The sequence below is a fragment of the Meriones unguiculatus genome, chromosome 4 (assembly GCF_030254825.1).
Source record: "Meriones unguiculatus strain TT.TT164.6M chromosome 4, Bangor_MerUng_6.1, whole genome shotgun sequence".
Lineage (NCBI taxonomy): Eukaryota > Metazoa > Chordata > Mammalia > Rodentia > Muridae > Meriones > Meriones unguiculatus.
Window position 1 is genome coordinate 73,279,620 of NC_083352.1, and position 22,075 is coordinate 73,301,694.

General features: G+C 46.0%; 2 protein-coding genes across 7 annotated transcripts in view; one reads left to right on the forward strand and one right to left on the reverse strand.

Annotated features, from left to right (window-relative positions):
- Positions 1-10,839, forward strand: part of Fbxo34 (F-box protein 34) — a 67,228-nt gene extending 56,389 nt beyond the window's left edge. For 2 of the 6 annotated variants that reach the window (XM_021650845.2, XM_021650846.2), the window contains exons 3-5: positions 2,661-2,791; positions 5,553-5,600; positions 8,079-10,839. In XM_021650845.2, coding sequence (XP_021506520.1) covers positions 8,089-10,215 — 2,127 coding nt within the window. In that variant the 5' untranslated portion in view covers positions 2,661-2,791; positions 5,553-5,600; positions 8,079-8,088 and the 3' untranslated portion in view covers positions 10,216-10,839. Of the gene's footprint in view, positions 1-2,660; positions 2,837-4,007; positions 4,804-5,552; positions 5,601-8,078 lie in introns of those variants that run through there. The other 4 variants (XM_060382158.1, XM_060382157.1, XM_060382156.1 and 1 more) reach the window with 4 other exon arrangements.
- Positions 10,840-17,235: 6,396 nt separating this feature from the next.
- The window catches only part of Atg14 (autophagy related 14), a 33,456-nt gene continuing 28,616 nt past the window's right edge, over positions 17,236-22,075 (reverse strand). The window contains exons 9-10 of the mRNA XM_021650853.2: positions 21,895-21,980; positions 17,236-19,495 (exon numbers count right to left, since the gene is read on the reverse strand). Coding sequence (XP_021506528.1) covers positions 19,189-19,495; positions 21,895-21,980 — 393 coding nt within the window. The 3' untranslated portion in view covers positions 17,236-19,188. The remainder of the gene's footprint in view (positions 19,496-21,894; positions 21,981-22,075) is intronic.

Consider the following 22,075-nt stretch of genomic DNA (forward strand, 5'->3'; position numbering starts at 1 on the left):
TCAGAGTCCTGTATCATTTATATTTGTACTGTAGATGAGGCTAGGTGAGTTTTGTTGTTACTTTCATGTTTTGCTAACGAAGCCTTGATGTGGTGTCCAGGCTGGTCCTTAGCTCTGGAGCTAACTTGATCTTGCCTCATCCTCCTGAGTAGCCAGGAACACAGGTGTGTGCTCGCATGCCCAGCAGACACCTGTGGTAGACATTGTAAACTTGTCTTATTTTGCATTATGTAGTCCAGGCCACCCTCCTAAGTATCTAATTCACAGGCATGAGCCACCTATCAGGTTGCCTCCTTTTTAAGAGAGGAAATTAACCTAAGAGGTTCTATATGTTTTAAAGACTTAGTTATTTTTACTTTATGTGTATGAATGTTTGTGTGTATGTATGTACATGTACCACATTCGTGGCAGTATCCTTAGAGACCAGAAGAGGGTATTGGTGGATCCTCTGGAACTGGAGTTACAGAACGCAACTCCCGTCTTTTACAAGGGTTCCAAGTGCTCTTAACCACTGAGCATCCCTCCAGCTCTGAGCTGGCAGCTTTATTCTTAACATAATTGTGGCCTAGCCGTCGGTCTCCAGAAATCATGTTGTAACTGTTTGTCTTGTTACTGTGACAAAACAACCTAACAGCAGCATCTAACGAAGGAAGGGTTAGGTCCATGGTGCAGGTGGACGGGGGCAGGAGCAGGAGGCAGCTGCTTACGTTGATTCACAACCAGAAGGCAGAGAGCAATGAATGCAGGACTGTCTTTTTCCATATTCAATTGCGACCTCATATTTAGAGATCTTCCACCTCAGTTAACCTCATTTAGAATCTCCTCGGGAACATGCCCACAGGTTTGTTTCTGTGGTGATTCTGAATCTTTCCAAGCTGACAGTCAAGATTAACTACAAATCATTCACTTCCTCTAACTAAACAGATTCAGTACCACCCTTTGCACATGTGCATACACACATATACACACACACACACACACACACACACACAGAAAGTATGCTCATAGAATTGCAGAATTGCTAGAATTGTAATGTTCTGGTGAAGAAGATACAGTACATAGTTTCTGGAAGTTTTTTTTTTTTTTAACATTTGAGACAAGATCTTTAAAAATTTTTTGCCTGCATTGTTGGTGACCCACCTTTAATCCCAGCACTCTGGATGCAGAGGCAGGTGGATCTCTGTGAGTTCAAGGCCAGCCTGGTCTATAGAGTGAGTTCCAGAACAGCCAAGGCTGCACAGACAAACTCTGTCTAGAAAGAAAACAAAAATTAAAAACCATCAGTCTTTTTTCCTATTCTATCACATACTGCCTCTTAATTCCTTCTCAATCAAGTTTATTTCTCTACATAGAGTGATTACTTGGCAGTAAATACCTGTAATCCTAGCATGTGAGAGGCCAAGATAGACAGACTCGGGACTGGACCCTACCTCAAAAGACCGACGTCTAGAGCTGTAGCTGGTCATCATTCTTGCATGTGCGAGGCTCTGATTTGATCCCCAGTACTGTTGACATTGGAGAACTTACTTGGACTTTTTTGTGGTTTGATGTTCATACACAGTTTTTGGTGGGGCCTGTAGTGTACGTGAGGTAGGTCCTAACATAGGCTGGAGGTAGGTCTCACATCCTAACACAGGCTGGCATGGGACTTAATATAGCCATTGACCTTGAACTCATAGCCATTCTCTTCACCCCTCCTGAATGCTGGGTCACAAGTGTGATCTACCATTCTGTTCTCTACACATTTTGAACATATAAAGCTAATCTCTTGTGGCTTAACTCTGGGATTGTTTACTATCTTTAGGTGAGAGTTTTTCCACTTTATTTTTTATGTATGTGTGCCAGTACCACATGAATACCTGCTGCCCACAGAGGTCAGAAGATGGCACTAGATCCCTGGAATTGGTTGCAGATGGCTGTGACACATCTTGTGGGTGCTGGGGACCAAATCTGTGCAAGAGCAGCCAGTGCTCTAGCCGTTGAGCATCTCTCCTGCCTCTTCCCAAGTGTCTGAGAGCTGGAATTATACTGTATCTAACCACAATATATAGGGCTTTTGAAAACTAGATTGTGGCCATCACTCCATGAAGTTGTCCAAGTTTGAGTTGCTTAGTTGATAATCTCATCACATTCCTGGAAATGCATTATGATAGGTATCCCTCAAGGCAAGCTTCTGAAAGCTGTTCTGATCAGTAGTCTCTACTCTCCATTGCAGTTCCTCACGGGGGCCATCAAGGGCTCCACCACCAGCTGACGATGTCCTTAGAAAATACTAATCCTTCCCCTTCTTCTAAAAACATTCTACCTTTTAACCAATTATTGAGCATTTACCCTTCAGCATGTGGCTGAGGGACTGTGTGCTGTTATAGGATCTGTCAGTAACTGGTCCCAGCTCTCTTTGTTTTGGCTTTTTGAGATAAAGTCGTGCGTCGTGTGTGTGTGTGTGTGTGTGTGTGTGTGTGTGTGTGTGTACATGCACTTATGTACCACTGCTTCCCAATAGCTGTGCTACCATATTCCATTTATATACTTTATTATAGAAGTAATAATATACATGTTTATCATGCAAAATTTTGGGAGACTTCTGTTCAGACAACTTGTTTCTTATTGAAATATACTTCCTTTCCTCTTGTCTACTTGACCTCTTATCTGTTTTACAGGCATTCATGCCTCCCCTTCTGCAGATCTGAGCAGCCGCCTTGTTGCCATCCGCTGAGAGAAGCCATTCTTCATGCAGTTGCCGAAGCCATAAATTTGAAGATCCTTGATGCTTCTCCTCCACCCTCTGATTGTAATGAAATTAGAATCTTGTTTATTTACAAACCGTCTCTCTACTGTTAGTATCTTAGTTCAGACTCCTCTTCCCTGCATTTCTCCAAAAGGTCTACTTTTGAGCCTCTTAGGACTTTGTATGTCTTCCTTCAAGGCTTAGCCTAGAAAGTAAGGGCCTTTCAGACCTGTTTGACCTCTAGCTTGGTGCCAGTTAGCCTCCTCTAAAATAAAATGCCCACTTTTTCTCTCCTCTTCCCTCATGGACTGTCATAGCACCCATACTACCCTGTGTAACCTGTGTGAGGTATCGCATTCTGCTGCTAATTGCTTGGCTTTCTGTCTCTCTGTAGCACTGACTCTGATTTACAGTTGTGTAAGTTTCCAGTCCTGAGGGGTTAATAATACTAAGCAGTTAGAAAGAAATAGACATTTATAGGGACATTTATAGACATGTGAGCGAGGTCTGAAGCTGTTATATGGGCCTTGTTGCTTTAAAGTTGATTTGTGATGTGGTTAGCTTTCATCTTTCTGATCCCATCCTGACAGACCTATGAACAAGCTTCCAAAGAGAGAAGTATGGCAGGACAGACTAGGGGTGATAGATGGACTCCAGCAGTCCTCCCTGCCTGTAGCCACCAAGTGCAACGGAGATAAGATGGTTGCTAACCTAGCAGCTGTGCCAGGGATGCAGAGGAGGCATATTTTAGTGACTTGGTAGAGACCTGGGAGGAAGACTCTCAGGGACTTAAGTTGCGGGTGTGTTAGCGTGGGTGATTGGGGCTGTCGTCTAGTACCATTGGGTTTTGAGGCTCTACTGCCACATCCATTTGAGCCAGTCCACTAGATGGGGCCTCTGAAGGTAGGCAAGTCTGCCATAGGAAGTGGCGGGTGGAGAGTCACCGTGTATGGGAACTGACTGAGCTAGAGACAGTCCTCTCGTCATCACCTGAAAGGAATCACAAAAAGAACAAAAAGAACCTTGAGGACCTCTGATACCTTAGTGCTAGGAAAGAAAAGAATCTGAGCAGCTGAGGTTAAAGACATGGGCAATAAAAAGCTTATTCACTTAAGTTTGTTTCAAGGAGCAATACATCTTTCTTCACCCAGTTTAGGATTGATGCTTTAGCACAGACTCTTTCCTCGCATCCTGTTACATAGTTCTGCCTCCCTTCCAACAGCCTGCCCAAGCCAAAGCCCACCAGTGTCCTTGTTGAATGTGACAGACACATGGTCACCAAAGCTTGTTATCCTTAGTGTAACATTTAAAAGAATCTGGGCCTAATCCCAGGAAAACTGAGGAATGATCTCAGACAGCTTCATTTTCTAAGGACCTTTCTGAAGGCCTAAGAACTGAAATGGAGGTGTTGTATAGGTTTGTATTTTATTTAATTACAAGAGAGGAAGGCTTGATTATAACAGACGTTGTTTAAAACAGCATCATGTAGCCCAAGCTGGTCTCAAGATCACTATGTAGCCAAGAGTGTCCACCAACTGACACTCTCCTCCCTGCACCTCAGTCCTCATCCTCCTGTCTTTGTGTCTCCAGAAGGTGCTGGGAGTGTGCACATGTGCCATCATGCCTAGCTAATTATAACAGGACTCTGAGGACTGAGATGTGGCTCAGTGGTAGAGTGCTTGCCTAGTACAGATAATGCCTAGTATGGACAAGATCCTAATTAAGTAATGAAGAGATTGGCAGCCAGGGAAAGCAGGGTGGAACTTTCCACTGTGCTTGTTTCTAGCGTGGGATGGGAGTAGGCAAAGTGCTACCATCTGTTTTTATTTTTTGGGTTCTTGTAACAGATGCCCTGGTACCCTGCATTGTATCCTTAATTAACCAGTGATTTAAACCAAAACTAAGATTTTTTTGTAGCCTGAGCCTTACCAGACCTATTTTTTTTTTTTTTTTTGTCTCAGCTGTTAGGTGTCCACCAAGGGAAGGGACCCCTCCTCCCAGTCTTCAACCAGCAGCAATAGCTAAGCATGGAGCCTCCAGGGACCCCCTCCCCAGCAGTCACTTCCTTCTTTGGGGTACCTCCCGTCTTTATCTTGCTAAAATTGTTCATTCAGTTACTGTCTGTAGAGTGGACTTTACAGATTCGGTATAAACAAAATCCTTCCCTATACTGATTTCTTCTCAATAACAATCTGACAGTAACAGCCCCTTTTCTAGTTATGGTTACTATTGCTATGGTGAAACACTATGATTAAAAGCAAGTTGGGGAGGAAAGGGTTCATTTGGCTTACACCTCCACATCACTGTCCATCACTGAAGGAGGTCAGGACAGGAACTAAGGCATAACATAGGGCAGGAATGTGGAGGCAGGAGCTGATGCAGAGGTCATGCAGGCGTGCTGCTTACTAGTTTGTTTCCCATGGCTTGCTCAGCCTGCTTTCTTTAAAAAACCCAGGACCACCAGCCCAGGGATGGCACCACCCACAATGAATTGTGATCTTCCCCCTTGATCACTAAATAAGAAAATGCCCTACAGATTTGTCTACATACAGGCGAATCATGGGGACACATTTTCTGAGTTGAGATTCCCTCCTCTCAGATGACTATAGCTTGTGTCAAGTTAACATAAAACTATCCTGCGCAACACACAGCACCTAAAATACTGTGAGAGTGAGGGAGGCAAAGAAAAGATTGTGCAATGCAAAACAGCACACACATTGCTAGAGTTTAAATTTACTCACAGGTATTCTGTAATAAAATCATTATGTGATCATTTATTATTTTTTCCCCCTCCTAACCTTCATTGCTTTCATTTCACTTACAGGAGGATATGAAAACCCAGCACATAATTGGCACAAAAAGACAACACTCAGTATGACTCTTTTATTTATTTACATATCATCTTGTTCTTGAAGAATTCTGGGTACTTCTGGGAAGACTAAATTATATAGCAAAGGATAAAAAGCTGTTAAAATGTTACGGTGCAGAAAGGGGGAATATCTCTCTCTCTCTCTCTCTCTCTCTCTCTCTCTCTCCATGCTCAGGTTCTGAGGCGTCAAGGGTTAGTCATCATGCTCGTGTTAAGATCCACTCCAGGATGGCTCCTCTAGGGATTCTTGCCACCAAGCCTGGAGATCTGAGCTGGATCCCTGGAATTCACGTAGTGAAAGGAGAACCAGCTCCTGCATGTTGTCCTCTGACTTCTCCATACGTGACACACAGCAATGCCTGTGCTTGTATAGAAATAAATGTAACAGAAGTATTTAAAAGATCCTTTATATGCCATAAGTGCAGAATTTCTATTTACATAGTTAGAAGACAGCTCGACTGGACTAGAGAACTATGAAGTTAAAATGAAAGGTGAAGGACTTTCATGCAGTCAGCACTGATACCTGAAGGCAGTTAAAGGCTGTCACAGGCAGGTGTAGATGTGAGACTTGTGTGAAGGGTTATAGTGAGTTATCCCCAGGAGGCAGGTCTTAGAGTGATAATCTCAGCTGGCATGGATCTCAATGCATAGATCTGAGGTGTTGTAGCCTCACTCCCACAAACCTGTGACTTCAGAACTTTATTTTGGTTGTTAAGACTATTTACAGAAGACCAGACATCCCTAGACGACACACTTTCTTCAATCCAAGGGAGTTTTTGTAGTAAGGGTTTGGCTCATTAGACTACCCACTAATTCAACCCTTCAGTTAACCTTTCTACTCAGACTCTGAGAAGTACCTTGCCCAAGTTGTATCCACCCTCTCTGGCTAATCAGTCATCTAGCAGAGACCAGGACACAGTCCAGCATCAAGTCATCATCTTTTTGTCTCACCCCTTGGCCAGGCAAGAAAGAAAAAAAGAAAAGAAAAGAAAAGGGAACTGTGTTTTTGTTGTTTTCTTCTGTTTGTCTGAATTAGTTCAAACCTTTTTAGAATTAATAAGGAGTTTGGGCCCTATGTTTTATTTAAGGTAGAATTAACAGATTTGATACTTGGTCTTAGCCAAAAGGCCAGTAAGTATGTACAGTTCATATGAATAGATTATTTAGAAAGTCTATTCTGGTGTATAGATAAAGCACACAGTAGACAAGTGACAAGTTAAAGACAGAAAAATAGCTAACACTATGGGAATGGTTGAGGAAATAATAGGTATTTTTATATGCAACCAGTAAAATGTTAGTTGTGATGGACCAGAAAGATAAAGATTAAAAATATACTAGGGCCTGAGAGTTACTGCCATGCCTTTAATCCCAGCACTTGGGAGACTGACGAAGGCAGAACTCATTTCAGGCCAGCCAGGATTACATATTGAGATGCTGTCTCAGACAAACAAACCCATGAAACAAAGCAACCTGCTAAGGTCAGGCATGGTGTGCATGCCTGTTGTTCAACACTGAGGGAAGCTGAGCAGGAGGATCACAAGTGTGAAAGCAGCATGGGCTACATAGTGAGACACTAGTGAAAGGGAGATGCTAGGGTTGGGTCTGGGATTATTCCTCAGCTAGTAGAGTATTTGCTTAGCATCTGCAGTTCTGGGTCCCAGCCCCAGGACTGCCTATAATCTCAGGATTATGGAGGCAGGAAAATCAGAAAGTCAAGGGCAGCCTGGCCTACATAAAATCCTATCCTAAAAAACAAGACAGAGGAACAACCTAGGGTATATAGGGGAGCTTCTGTAATCTTCCCTACCATTGTGCCAAGGGGTGATTTTAAAAAGCAGCTTTGGCTTAAATGCTCAAGGGGTACTGCAGAGACTGATGTATCAACCAAACGTAGACCCCCTGTGCAAATGTAGCCCATAGATAGCTTAGTCTCCATGTGAGTCCCTAGTAAGAGGAGAAGAGACAGTCTCTGACATCAACTCTGTTGCCTCTCCTTGTTCACTTTTACTTGGTGCGGTGACCTAGCCGGCCCACAGAGGAAGAGGATCCAGACAGTCCTGATGGGACCTGATAGGCTAGGGTCAAACAGTAGGGGAGGAGCACTTCCTCTGTGAGTGGACTAGGGAAGAGGAATGGGAAGAAAAGGGAGGGAGGGAGGGGCCTGAAGATGAAGGAGGGAGCTACAACTGAGATACAAAGTGAATAAATTATAAATAATAAAAAAAGCAGTTTCGGTAAATTCAATGTTAAAGGATTAATTTACATTAACTAATAGCTCTTTCTGTATCAGTTACATCAGTTTATTTTCTGGCTGATAATTCACAGAAAGTGGTTAGCTTGCTTCTGTAGTACTTGATTTGCACATTAGAAATGAGCCGAGACTTGACTGTTGTTAAAGACTTTACAAGCTGGAAGATCACATTTCTCTTGCCTGAAGCTACAGCAAAATACCTGAGTCAGTTCTGTTCTCTCCTGTTCCAGGGCATCTGTTATGCACCTGAAGCCACACTGGAGACTCCAGAAGAAAGAGCACCCTCTTGAAGTCAGCAGGGACACACTAAGAACGCCTATGAGCCACCAAAACACTGTCAGTGATGAAAAGGGCAAAGCTAGCTACATGAAACCACCTGTCTTCCCTTCAGCCTCCTTTGTCAAAGCAGCATCTAGAAAACCTTTTGGGATCCTTTCTCCAAATGTTCTATGCAGTATGAGTGGGAAGAACCCTGTGGAGAACAGCTTGAATGTTAAAGTCAAAAAGAATGTGCCGCCTGCAACAGTACACCAGAGTGAGGAAGAAGGACTACCTGGGAGCTGCGCTATTGTCAAGCCTGGAAATACGAAGGAGAAAATCGCATTCTTTGCAGCCCACCAGTGTAGCAATAGGATAGGATCTATGAAAATAAAAAGTTCCTGGGATATTGATGGGAGGGCTACTAAAAGAAGGAAAAAATCAGGGGATCTTAAGAAAGCCAAGGTACAGTTAGAAATGATGAGAGAGATCAACAGCCAGTGCTACCAGCCGGAGCCATTTGCATGTGGCATTGAGCACTGTTCTGTGCATTATGTGAGTGACAGTGGGGACAGTGTCTGTAGTGGGAGGCCTCTGTCAGTGATACAGATGGTTGCCTTCCTTGAGCAGAGAGCCACTGCTCTCCTAGCTAGCTGCGTGAAAAACTGCACAAATCCGCCTGCCATTGTGAAGATTTCTGGCCAGCCCCGAAGTGTGCCACCTGCACCTGAGCCCTTCTCTAATCCAGGAACTTGTGAAGAACCCACGGAAAGAGAAAATCCTGAGTCTGGCAGATCACAGAGTGAACCAGTCCGCGTCCTTGACATGGTAGCCAGGTTGGAGTCTGAGTGCCTAAAGCATCAGGGTCAGCGAGAACCTGGGAGCTTGTCACGGAATAACAGCTTCCGGCGAAGTGTGGGCAGGGTGTTGCTCACGAATGGCTCTCAGGCCAGTGACAAAAGTGAAGAGGGGTCTGCAGACACACCCGACACCCAGGTGCACCCCACACAGTCGGTGTCTGTGGGAGCAGGACCGTCGGAAACTGACCATTCTGCAGGGGACCAGGCCTGGGACAGTACCTCTCAGAGCTGTTCCTCATTGCCAGTAGGCGTGAGCTTCCACAAGGACAGCACAGAATTAGAGCCAAGTCAGCAGACAACTGTGGAGAACTCCAACCGGAATGACATAGAAATGACAGATGAATTTGATGGATTGCCCTTTTCTCCTCATACCTATCTCCAAGCCACCGAATTGTCCACAGATGCTGTCAGTTGTGTGAGTAGAGAGCTTGTAGCACTCCCAAAGCACCATGCTGATCAGAGAAAAGAACCTTTGTGCATCAGCATTGCCGTGTGCACGGTGGAGAGGGAGCAGCCTTCTGCTAGAGACTCCCTTGAAGAGCCTCTTCCCGGCATGTTGTTTTTTCTGTCACCTGGACGGGACCAGCAAGAGTGCTCCCAGCTGAATGAACACACAGCACAAGAGGCTTCAGAGGCCAGTAAGCCTCAAGATGCTGCTGAGGGCAATAGTGCCTGTGAGGAAAAAGATGGTTCTGCGGAGCCACTCATCCCAGCAGCCCCTGGGGGGGAAAGTACATTACCGGTGCTTGAGGTGTCCAGCTGGAAGAAGCCCGTGTCTCAGGACTTCCTGGAGACCAGGTTTAAAATCCAGCAGCTCCTGGAGCCTCAGCAGTATATGGCATGCCTGCCTCACCACATCATGGTGAAAATCTTCAGGTTACTCCCCACCCTGAGTTTAGCGATTCTTAAATGTACCTGCCGCTACTTTAAGTCCATCATTGAATACTACAACATCAGGCCAGCAGACTCTCGGTGGGTCCGAGATCCTCGCTATAGAGAAGACCCTTGCAAGCAATGCAAGAAAAAGTATGTGAAAGGGGATGTGTCCCTGTGTCGGTGGCACCCCAAACCCTATTGCCAGGCATTGCCGTATGGGCCTGGGTACTGGATGTGCTGCCACCAGTCTCAGAAGGGCTTTCCCGGCTGTAAGCTAGGCCTTCATGACAATCACTGGTTACCTGCCTGCCACAGCTTTAACCGGGCGATCCATAAGAAAGCAAGAGGGAGCGAGGCAGAAGAGGAGTACTGATGTCCACGGGAGAGGCGAAGGGACCGTGAAACGCCTGCGTCAACCCTCAGGTGTGTGCGGCCTCATCCCCAGCTGTTCAGGACTCTGCTCCGCTCAGACTGCCATTACTCAGGCTTTTATCTGTTTACCAGCTGTTCAAGAAATTAGCTCCATGCTTGTCTGTAGTGGTGCCTCACATTTAACCCACCCAGCTGTGAAGAACTCTGCCCATTTTCCTCCATTTGGACACTCAGAGGTCACCAGGCAGTCCCCACAAGAGGATCCTGCAATGTCCCAGCACTGGCTCTGTATCTGAAGTGAGTGAAGTGAGGAAACCTTTGAGAATTATGCCTAAAAAAGAAAAAAAACGTAGGCACCTTACCTTAGACCTTGTATGCTTGATGCTGTGAGAATGTTTGGCGATGGGTCTGCCCTGTGGTGTTTACAGTGTATATAATGGTTGTGTTTCATAGGGCTGTGAAAGTGCACAGTGAACCGAGCGCCTTGACCTGCACATGAGTGCTTTGGCCCCTCTGTAAATAATGTGATTAAAATCCAGTATTGTATATTATGGACAGCTAACTAAACATATTCACCAGAATAAGACAATATCATATAATAGATTAAAATGTTGTGCATCCTTTTTGTCTGGCTTTTTTTTCTTTTGTAAAACTTCAATAAAAACATACATTAAGTGAGGCCTGAGCATACAATAAAATTTTAACAACTTGATAAATGTTCTCCCACAAATGCCTAAATGCAGGCAGTGAAGGAGACCCGAGGAGGGTGCCGCACGCATCTCCGGAAACCATGTCTTCTGCAAGAGCAAGCTCTCTTAACTGCTGAGCCATTGAAGCCCAGAGATGTATTTTGTGCATGTGCGTGTGCTTCCTTTTGAGTGTGAACACCCTAGGAGGACAAAGGTGGCAGATCCTCCACTGTGGAGCTTGAGTTACAGGCTGTTGTGAGCCGCCCAGTGAACTGAACTTAGTGCTCTTCTCTTGCCTAAGTCCTCTCTCCAGATCCTGAATGTCAGGGGTTGAAGGTTCTTGTGAACTGACTTAGAATTAAAACAACACACCTTTGATGTGTGTGGGTATTTTGCCTGCCGCCTGCAGAAGCCAGGAGAGGTTATCAGATCCCCCAGCACTGGAGTTAGAGTGGGCTGTAAGCCCTCACGTGGCTGGAAATCGAACTCTAGTCCTCTGGAAGAATGACAGTGCTCTTAGCTGCGAAGTCACCTCTGCGTCCCCTTAAGATCCTTACCTTTGAAAGTTTTGTTTTGAAGCCATTTGTGGTGGCTCATGCCTGTAATCCCAGAACTGAGGACAAGGCGAAAGAATATCTTTGAGGTGCATGCAAATGCACCTCAAACAAAGTTATTTGGAAGAAGGGAGGATAACCTTCTCTATGACAAAATCATCCTCCTTCAAATTATAAATTTAAATTTTTATTACCTTTTAATATTTTTAATTTTTTTTCTGTCCAGTACCTGCCATGTTCCCTGTATAGGAAAAGTAATATCCAGGGGATTCCCGCAGCTTGTCCATTATCATTTAGAAGCCGTTGAGAATCTCCTCAGGCTTGTGGACATGTGGCACTTAATAAAGCTGGAGAATCCTGAGCCCTCAAAAGTTGGGGCTCTAAAGCCAAACAATCCAAAAATTAGATTGGTCTGAAATCAAGTACTCAAAAACAAGAGACAAAACCTTGTTCTTAGTGTTAAGTTGCAGGCAGGGAGGACAGATGACAGATGTGACAAATGTGGGTGACTGATGGGAAAAGAGCAGTGTTTAGAGGATACAAATCTGGCCAGGACTCGGGGAGCACAGCCCAAGATGACATTTAGGTAGAGCCAGCTGGGCCTGTGCTGAGCAGAGGCACATGAGGGCAGACAGGCTTCCAAAGTGAAATCTAGTTTTGATTTAAAAAAAAAAATTAAGTATGTAATTGTCCATGTGAGTGCATTTGTCCTTGAAAGCTAAAAGAAGGAGGCATCAGGTCCGCTGGGACTACAATTACGATGTGAGTGTTGGATGCCTCGGTCTGTGGCCCTTAACTGCTGAGCCATCTCTGAGTTTTTCTTTTATCCTTAGCAGTAACTGCTGAGAGCAGGCTGAAACTGCAAAGTTGCTCCATGCCAGGGAGGTCACCCCCTGACAAACGGACCTTGCTATGCTGGCCTGCAGACTCAGACTTAGTCTGATGTGAGCTTAGAACAGTTCATCTTCAAGACATCTGCTGTTGCCTTCTGCCAAACTGGCAGTCCGAGTGTCCCATAATTTTGTCGTGACTCATAATTGGGATTAAAGGAGATAACACAAGGCAACCAAGGGTGTGACGTAGCTCACGCACTGTGTTCAACCATTGCTGCCTGTGGTTCTCCCACCTGGATGTACAGGATAAATAACTGGGTTCTCATGAGTCAGCATTCCTGACGTTATCACATGCTACACAGCTGTGCGGGGCTGGGCTGACTGGGAGCAGGGCACAGGATGGCCCCAGCGCACTTGGCATTACCTCAGAAATAGACTGGCAGGACATGCTTCCCAGGGAACAGAGGCATCTGGTGGCATCAAAAAGCACCTGTGTGGTCTGTGCTGTCAAAATGGAATACTGCTTTTTGAGAAAGGCTCTGTAGCCCCCTAGTGTTGGGTGTAAAAATAACCCACTCTTTGATTTTTGGTTCTAAGATTTGTATATGCGTAGATGCTTTGCCTGCAGTTGTGTGGAGGCCAGAAGGGCATTATGTCCACTAACAACAGAATTACAGTTGTTTGCTGTCCTGTAGGTGCTCTGAACTGAACCCTCGTCCTCTGGAAGAGCAGCTGGTGTTAACCACTAAGCCTCTCAGAAGCCTCTGGAAAATGGCTCACTCTCGTCTCATGCCATGGTGCTCCCTTCCTGTACTGCTAAAAGATCACAAAGTAAATACTCCAGGGCCCTCCCTGTCCTACCAGCCAAAGCAAACTTCCACCTTCAGCTCTCACAAGGGGTGCTGCTACACCTGTTACTTCTCCTGAGGCTCAAAAGTCGAGTACGTCCTTAGTTGAACCTGAGAGTTGGTTTGACTCTCTTGCTACCAGCTGGGAAAGGGACCAAGGGTGTGTGCATTTGTGTTAGATAGCACTCCCAGCACCCAGGAGGATCACCTCTTTGAGGCCATCCTGGGCTACACAATGAGTACCTCTTGGGCTGGAGAGATGGCTCAGCCGTTACAGACTAGACTCACAACCATAAATAGAAGAGACCCTCTTAACAAAACCCAAAAACATGCTGGTCAGTGTGTCTGTTCCATCCTGTGCCCTGGTGGCTCCACTGCAGCATCTGCTGGGACTCAACCCCAGCCCCTTGCTGTGCTGGCCAGGTGCCGCAGGTACTCGACACGCCCCTCTATCATCGTGCTAGAGTTCTAGACTCAGCAAGTTTGAGCCCCGACCTTCAGTCCCTCATTTGGTATGCGTTCCATTAAAAAAAATTGCATCCATGTTTGATCAGCAAGCTCTCTATAATTAAGCCAAGCTCACAGCCCTTCTTCAGTGTTTTCTCTTTGAAATGATAAGCACATGGGAACCAGGTTCTCAGCTGAGCACTGAAGGGGAAGTGGTATATGCCTAAAATTACTGTTGAAAATTCGGTGCCTACCATTTGGTAGAAGGCAGCTATTACCACATAGCCTGCCCTGTGTTAGCTAGGGAAGGCTAGCAGCTGAGGCTGGGTGGCGGGCAGTATGTGGGCAATCGGCACTGCAGAGTCCGTCACCCCAACAGCAGGGGCATACAATTTCCCTCCTCTCTCCTGCCCACACTAAACCACAAAACCAAAGCTCTGAGACTAAGACCTGATACTGGACTTCATGGAGTACGAAAACTTAATGGTTTTTATAAAAATAAGTGGCCGGATAAAATCCAAACTGGAAAGTTCTAGTGTGGCATCACAGGACCTGCCTGCGTAGCTGTGTCTGCACTTTGGTGGGAATGGAGCCAAGCCTGGTGCACCCACCCGTCCTTATTCTGGGACCAAGCTGCTGGCCTTCACTGTGCCCTTCCTCCCCAGTCCCCCCCCACCCCCAAGCTGCCTGAATGGCTGCAGCAAGTTCAGTCCGGAGTGCAGTCCTTGATTCCACTTGGGCATTATTTACCCTCTGACTGGAGAGGGGAGGCTGGCTGTCCCAGGGTCCAAACAGGAATCCATGGCCTGACCTTTTTCATGTCCAGCAGTCTTGGCTCTAGGAAATTCTGAAGAACAAATGTCTACACTTTGAAATTGAGCAAGTTCATGTGTTTAATATAAGGGCGTACCCAGTCAGTGGAGATGCTCACCTTTAATCCCAGCATTCAAGAGGCAGACCTGAACTCCAGGACAGCCAGGGCTACCCAGAGAAACTCTGCCTCAATAAACAAGAACAAAGGTGTGGACACGGGATGTACCATCCTCCATATTTGCCAAGCCCAAGGGAAGGACAAAAAAAAAAGATCTTCAGTTCATCTCGCACCACCTCTGGCCCCCTGTGCTATAGAGCCATGCCTTCACACACCTCAGAGGCCTTTGTTTTGTTAGTACAAGATCTCACTAGTAGCCCTGGCTGTCCTGGAAATCACTGTGTAGACCAGGCTAGCCTCCAACTCAAGAGATCACCTACCTGCTTCTCCTCCACCACAGCTTGCCAAACATTTAAGGGCTCTTCTCTGTGGAGGCCATAGCTCAAGGCTCATCCTTGAACTGCAGAATCAGCTTCCGGAAGTGGCAGCCTTGCTTCACAAGTTATGTGACAGATCCAAGGGCTGAGTATGGTGACATGTCTGGGGGCTCATAGGCCTGGGAAGGAATGGACAGCATGTGGCAGGGAGGCATCAAAAGGTGCTACAGCCCACTCGGTCTCCTGGCCATTGAGCAGGAAGGAGTGACCCTGGAGGGGCAAATGAGAGATGACCCAGGAAAGCCCTGTGCAGAATATATGAGGCAGGGACAGTCACTGTACCAGACACTTAAAGCTCCTTAAAGGCCACTGCAGTCTCCCGCTGTGCCTGGAAGAAGGAACCTGTCCTTCAGTACTTAAGATACTTCCACTCTGAGAACAATTTACCTTTAATGAGGCCTTGAGCAGACCCCCGACAGTGCAGCTGTACGCCAATGATCTTCAACAGCACAAAGAGGCGCAGACTGACTTTGGTGGGCCTGAGTGCCCCCAGTGCAGAATTCCAGCAAGCTGCCAGGTGATGCTGACTTTGCAGTAACAGGCTCACCCAGTAGGAAGTAAGGAATGTTAGAGCAAGCATCTCGGGCATGCAGGAGTGCAGCAGGAGCTCTCAGCTCCTGAGGACCTTCTCTAAGGCCATCACCAGCGGCACCCTGGGTATTTCCCTGGCAACACTGGGCCACCTTACACTCCTGCTGATCTTTATTGACCACACCTGGGAGATACCTTCCGGCTACTACTGCCAGATCAGTTAGCAAGCATCCAAGCCAAAAGCAACATACTCTCTTATGGCCCAGAAATGTCTTCAGAATTCTTTCCAATTTAGAGAAAGGAACTACTAAACAAACAGGCAAATACTTTCCTCAACATCTGGGTACCTCTGGAAGTCACAGGAAATGCTAAAATACCACATTCAAAGGTGAGGGGGGTATGGAGTGATGATGTGGGTTCTCGGAGCATCAATCAGAATGAGAGTGTGCGCTACTGAGTTTTCTCAGCTGGCTCCAGCCTGTTCTCATCACTGACCATGAACCTCTGGTCAATTTCTTGGCTTCTGAAAAAAGTACATAACTTTAGCACTGTAGCACTGTAGCACAGGCCTTTAATCCTTTAACCTCAGGAGGCAGGGGCAGCACATCTCTGAGTTTGAGGTTTTTCAGGCAGCCAAACCAACTCAGAGGACTTATGGGACTTATTTGTATGCATGCCTGATGCCCACAGAAGCCAGAAGGTGTCAGACCCTGTGGAACTGGAGTTTGGATGGCTGTGAGTGGTGGGAACTGAATTAATGTCCCTCTCAAACAAACATTCCTTCCTACAAACACTAAAGTGGCTCTTGTTGATTTACCATTTTAATTCATTTGTCAAGGTTGCCTAGGTGGCCCAGTGGGCGAACATATTTGCCACCAAGTCTGTCACCAAGACCTGAGTTCATTTGGCCTTCACACATGTGCTTGTATGCCTGTCCCATACATACATGCACACAAAATAATTTTCATATATAAATTTGTCACCCTGGGGGGTCTTTGTGTTTACAGTAAGTTTGACTCATCTTCTCCGGGCTATTTTCTTACCAGATGCTTGAATGGGGGTGACAGCTTCACAACTGAGGTGCTCAGGTATCATGCCCAAGCCTAGGTTCAAACTTCCTTCACATTTATTGAAGCACCTGCACCTACTGGGAAGTTATCCTTCCCCTCCCGTAATCCTCACTCCCTGTATCAGACAGATGCGATTGGATGAGAAGTCTCCCCTGGCCTTTGTACACTACGTGGAAACTTGCTTCTAGCTGCCAGATAGGAAAATGGAAAGGCAGGAACTTTGCAGCCCACATTCTCTTTGAAGAGCCTTCCACCCCAGGCAGAGGAACAGATAGGCATGACTGGACCCCTTTGCCATCCTTTCTTAGGGCCCCATCCCTAACCCCTAACCCTAACACCCTAACCCTAAGCGTTCCACCCCAGTCACTTAATCCCCTCCACCTCTACATTACCTGGATGCTACCAGTGGCCATCTTAAACGTTAATTACAAAAAGGATTCTCCTTGTGGCTTAAGAAGTTCCTCTAACATTTCTCGCATGCTGAAAGATGGCATCCCAGAGGCCTGCTCCTTTCCCAGATGAAGAAAAACATGCCTTTTGGAGAATATGTAACTCTCTTCTTTGCGAAAGATGGGCCATCATCATTAAAGCCACCATAATCAGTAATTTTAAAAACAATCTTACCTAGCAAAATTTTCTTTAAAACTTATTCTTTAATTATATGAAGTATTCCAGGGTCAGCTTGCACTCTTGCTACCAACATCAATAAATACTAACTGGGAGAAGGCACACACAGCAAAGTACTGTTAAAGGATTTATTGCAGTGATACAATAAAAGTTTAGAAAACATCTGTATGACTCAACCTGACTTGTAAGTTCCAGGCCAGCGAGGGGGTTCTGACACTGCACTTCTTCCCCGTCCCATGGTGACTCACTGTGTCCTCAGGAAGTTCCGCATGTGGCAAAACTTTTCTTGGTTCTATTCAATTACATAAAAGTGTCTTTTGTAAGACCATTTAAAGCAGCCCATGTGGTGCCTCAGAGTTTCTATTAGTATTACCTTGTTTCAATAAATCATTTTAAAATAAAAACATGACCAACTTCTATGGCTTTGGGTTAAAAAAAAAATACCAGCTTCATTTTTTTCAGAGAGCTGTCTAACGTATGGTTCTGGCATCTACATGAAAGGTTTTAATGAGCAGCAAAGAGGACGGGGGCCAAAAAACAGTGGTTGAAATGTGTATTTAAAGACTATTTACAACAGGTGGATCCAGTGCAAAATAACAAAACCCAAAATATATCAGCAGCCTAGGGCAGTATGTGCTGGATCACTTACTGTGACATAAAGTGACAAAAGTGCCTCTAGTTGATAAAACAAAATCCCCATCAAGCCCTGCATTTCCTGCATCTGTTGTTGCACCGTCTGTAGCTTCCTTCCAAGCTGGTGGCTTCTTCTCAGCCAGTATGTTCGTCCCAGCAGACTCAGTCTGTGAGTTGTAGAAGAGAGTGCCAAACACAGGCCCAGCAATCTCGAAGCTGAGCCTGCAAGACTCCAGCCAAAGGGGCCACAAAAGGGAGGCTGCCTCCTCCCTAGGTGGAATACCTAGAGCCGCAACACGGGGCTCCTGGGTAGGATCAATTCTTCCTACAATTCCACCAATAGCAAAAGTTCAGCAGCACCTCCATCTGCAGGCAGAGTACCAACTCTTAAATGAGTGAGAAGTGTGGGCGTGGCAGACTGCTGAAGGACCTGCCTGAGGTACCAGCACACCAGTCACAATGGGAAGCTGTGACAATGCCCAGGAGGGTGCTTTCTCACAGGGTTGCTGTAGTCTTTTTTTTGAAGTTACTAAAAAATAAAAAGAACTACTTACAAATCTGAACATAATGCCTCTCATTATAGTTTTCTGTAAGATTGTCACGAACTGGTCTCTTGGAGGAAATTCCTTGATGGCTGAGCACTTCCTCGAACAGCTGCTCAGCGCCACACTCTGCACAAGGTGCTATCTTGCAAGAGCCCAGGGACAAGCAGGAGGGTTTCCCAGGGAGCACCTGCTAACTCCGCTCTGTGCCCACCACCCAGAACAAACTGGACAGTAAGAGAATGAACAAGTCATCAAGGGCTCACTGTACCCAGGCAGCATTTAGCTCATCTAGGGAATGATGAAGGAAAGGAAAAAGTCCCATTTTAAAATGAGTGTCATTGACTTAAACCCCTCAGAATACAAGAAAACTGTTTACACTCTCTAAACATCCCAGCAGATTCCTCATGCACAGATGTGGGTCCACAGAAATAAAGACCTTGGTTTCTTTGGTGTGTAGTAGGAAATCAGGAATGTGATGTGTGATGACTGAAAACAACAAACTTCCACCTCTTCCCTGCCCAGACAACCACTTCTCCCTGATGAGACCAGAACTGCTGTTGGTGAGTCTCTCAAAAAGATGACAGAAAAATCAACTCGGCTTTTGTCTTTCATTTCTCATCACCAAGAAACACTTCCTTGTGATCTGACTGAAGGCTAGAACTCAGTGTCAGGAAGACTCGAAACCCCAGGAACCAGCACACTGTCGGGGCTAAGGGGCTAGGACCTGGGGCCCATGAGGCCACAAGTCAGGTCCTGCTACTGAACTTGTCCTGACGAGAGATATGTTAGCCCCCTGGTTCCAGGCACTATCATAACTACAGACAAGGTTATTAGAGCGCAGTGGGAAGGATTTCGAGACACAACATCAGCATGTTTCGGTCCATACTCCTTAGCGGTGTCCAGTGTAGGCTTTGAACCAAGAGGTCACCGAGGCGGCGGCGGAGGAGATCATCCCACCAGCACTGCTGCTGGCTATGGGCGGGGAGGCCTGCGTGCTCTGGCTCTGCGAGACTTCCACCGGCTGGGAGGGGATGTCACAGAATCGCGGGCTGGGCAGGTTCTCCCAGTCTGTGCCCAAGTCGGTCTCCTCGTCGCTTACTCGCTCATCTCCACTCACATCTGATTCTCCGGCAGCTCCGGGGTCCACAAATTCCATGGACTCCTCGAGGTCTGCGCGCACTTCAAAGGGCCCTGACCTGTGTGTAGACAAGAGAGCTGCATAAGACATGGATATGGGAGGAGGACTTCTTTATTCCACGTGTATGAGAGAGGCAGCAAGCAAAGCCAGCATGCGTGTGGAGGCCGCAGATCGGCCGTCAGGAGTGACTATCTCCTACCTTTTCTTTTTTTAGTCCTGTGTACCCGGGTCCACATCTTCGCGGTGGGTCTCCTGTCTGGGTCTCCCATCTCAGTCTACAGAGTATGCCACCTCACCCACCTGCCTTTTTCCATGGGTTTTGGGACCTGATCCCTGGGACCCCTGCTTGCAAAGCAAGCATTTTAACCTACTGAGCCATCTCCCTAGTCCATGTCTTTATGCATGACTGTGGATGACTTTTTTTTTTTTTACTTAATATATTTCTTCCAGGCAAGCAATCTGAATGCCCTCCTTCCCTCACCTTTTGTTTTATTTTGTTTTTGCTTTTGTTTTTCAGAGACAGGGTTTCTCTGTAAGGCCTTGGCTGTCATGGACTGGCTTTGTAGACCAGGCTGGCCTCAAACTCACAGAAATTCCATTTACTATAGATGTTGCAAACCTATTTATTGTTTTTCCCTTTAACAAAGGCATGAGACCTTTCTTACTAGAGACAGACAGTTCCTACACAACAACGTGTGTGGCTCCTTCATAGATTTTTGAGGGTGTGGCTTGATTAAAATGTCCCTACCCTATGAGTATAGAAGTCTTTTCCATATTATTTTAAAACAGAATCTGTTACATCTATAACTTGTTTTATACACAGAATACGGTATGAAACCATACCTGAATACCAACTAGCTCAACACTACTGACCATAATATGACAACAGTCCTATAGGTACATTATCTGCTCCAAGCCTCAATTCTCTTTCCTAATTACTCTGCATGTTATTTATATGCTAACAGTGTCATTCAAATCGGTTTTTGATGGTCGGTAGAGTATTTGCAGCAGATCCTAGTATGTAGCCCAGGCTGGCCCAAAAGTCGCAATCCTGCCTGTTTCCTAAACACTGATTAAACAAACCTTAGGTGTGTGTATGTGTTTTAAGTTTGGATTACTGGGGCTGGGAATGCCATAGCAAGTATGTGGAAGTCATAGTACAATTCTTGGGAATCATTTCTCTCCTTCCACTCATGTGGGGCAGGGAAATGAAAGTTAGGTCATCAGGCTTGGTGGCACGTGCCTTTACCTACTAAGCTATCTCACCAACCCCCATCCCCACCCCCCAAAAAAATTTGAATTAACTTTATAATCACAGTTTGGAACAGAGACGGCCCTTTCTATTCTCCCTTTTGTCCTCGCTGTCAGTGCTTCTGGATGAACTTTGGAATCAGTTTGTGTTGCAGTTCTCAACAGTCTTCCTCGCTTTAGCTGAAGAATTTCAGGGCTCAGATTTGCTTCATCCGGTCTACCATTGATCTGGTACCAAGAGGCCACTCAAGAAACACATACCAAGTAACACCTCACTGGTTTTCTTCTAGCTCCCCCCAACTTGGCAGTCAAAAATGAAGAAAAAAAATAAAATTAAGAACTGCACATGCTAGGCTGGTGTTTTAGCACTGGGCAACACGCTTGCCCCTTTTACGGCAGGACCATTACTGTAAGTTGCTCAGGCCAGCCTTAATTTGTGGCCTAGCTTCCTGAGTGGTTGGATTACAGGTGTGTGCAACCTCAGGCAGCTCAGCATCCCACAGTAACACCAACATTTAGTGTCTTCTCATGCCAACACAGCCCGACTATTTATGGTAGCCTACAGTTTGAGCAAAATCGCCTAATAAAGTTCATTTCCAAAGTGTACAGACATCAGCTTTGTCCCATCTCTGCAAAACGTATCATATACTGATGAAAGTGAGGACAACAGCTCAGGGCCTAGAGCAGGGACCAAAGATGAGCCGTGCTCTCTTGGGCTGAGCCACTGAAAAGTTATCGAGAGTAGACCATGGAGCAGGAAGGTCGGTTTGTTGTTACTGATTTCTGTCTTTAAGCAGATAAATTTCAAGCCAGCTCACTCTATGAACGCTTAACAAATGGTAATCAAACTGACCTGGTGATGAAAAGAAACTCCATACACATAGTATATACAAGCACAAAGGAAAGCACACACAAGAGACAGCAATGCTGCCAGGGGGAAGTCAGAAAAGAAACAGTGAGCATCAGGAGAAGTGCAAGGTGGTAGCCAGGGCATCTGGGCTCCTCTACTAAATGTCACATGCTAAATGCTCTCCACTGCAACCTTCTCTCAGAAATGATCACAGAGGCTCCTGGAAGGCCATGCATGATCAGCTGTTGCCTTGTGCACAGTGCTGTACAATTTTTGTCCTTCCCAGAGATGTGGGACGTAGAGAACATTGGGTACTATGCCAGCGTGCACAGGGAAGAGCCACACGTGCAACTCACCTGCCCAGGTGCTCGGAGTTCGGGCTGACCAGCTGCATGAGGTTCCTGAGTGTGTGCAGCGGTTGTAACTGATCCAAATTCACATGCTAGAAAGAGCAATGACTTGATTAAGACTTTCACACACAAGCCAGGCTCAATGACACACACCTGTGATCCCAGCACTTGGGAGGTAGAGGCAGAC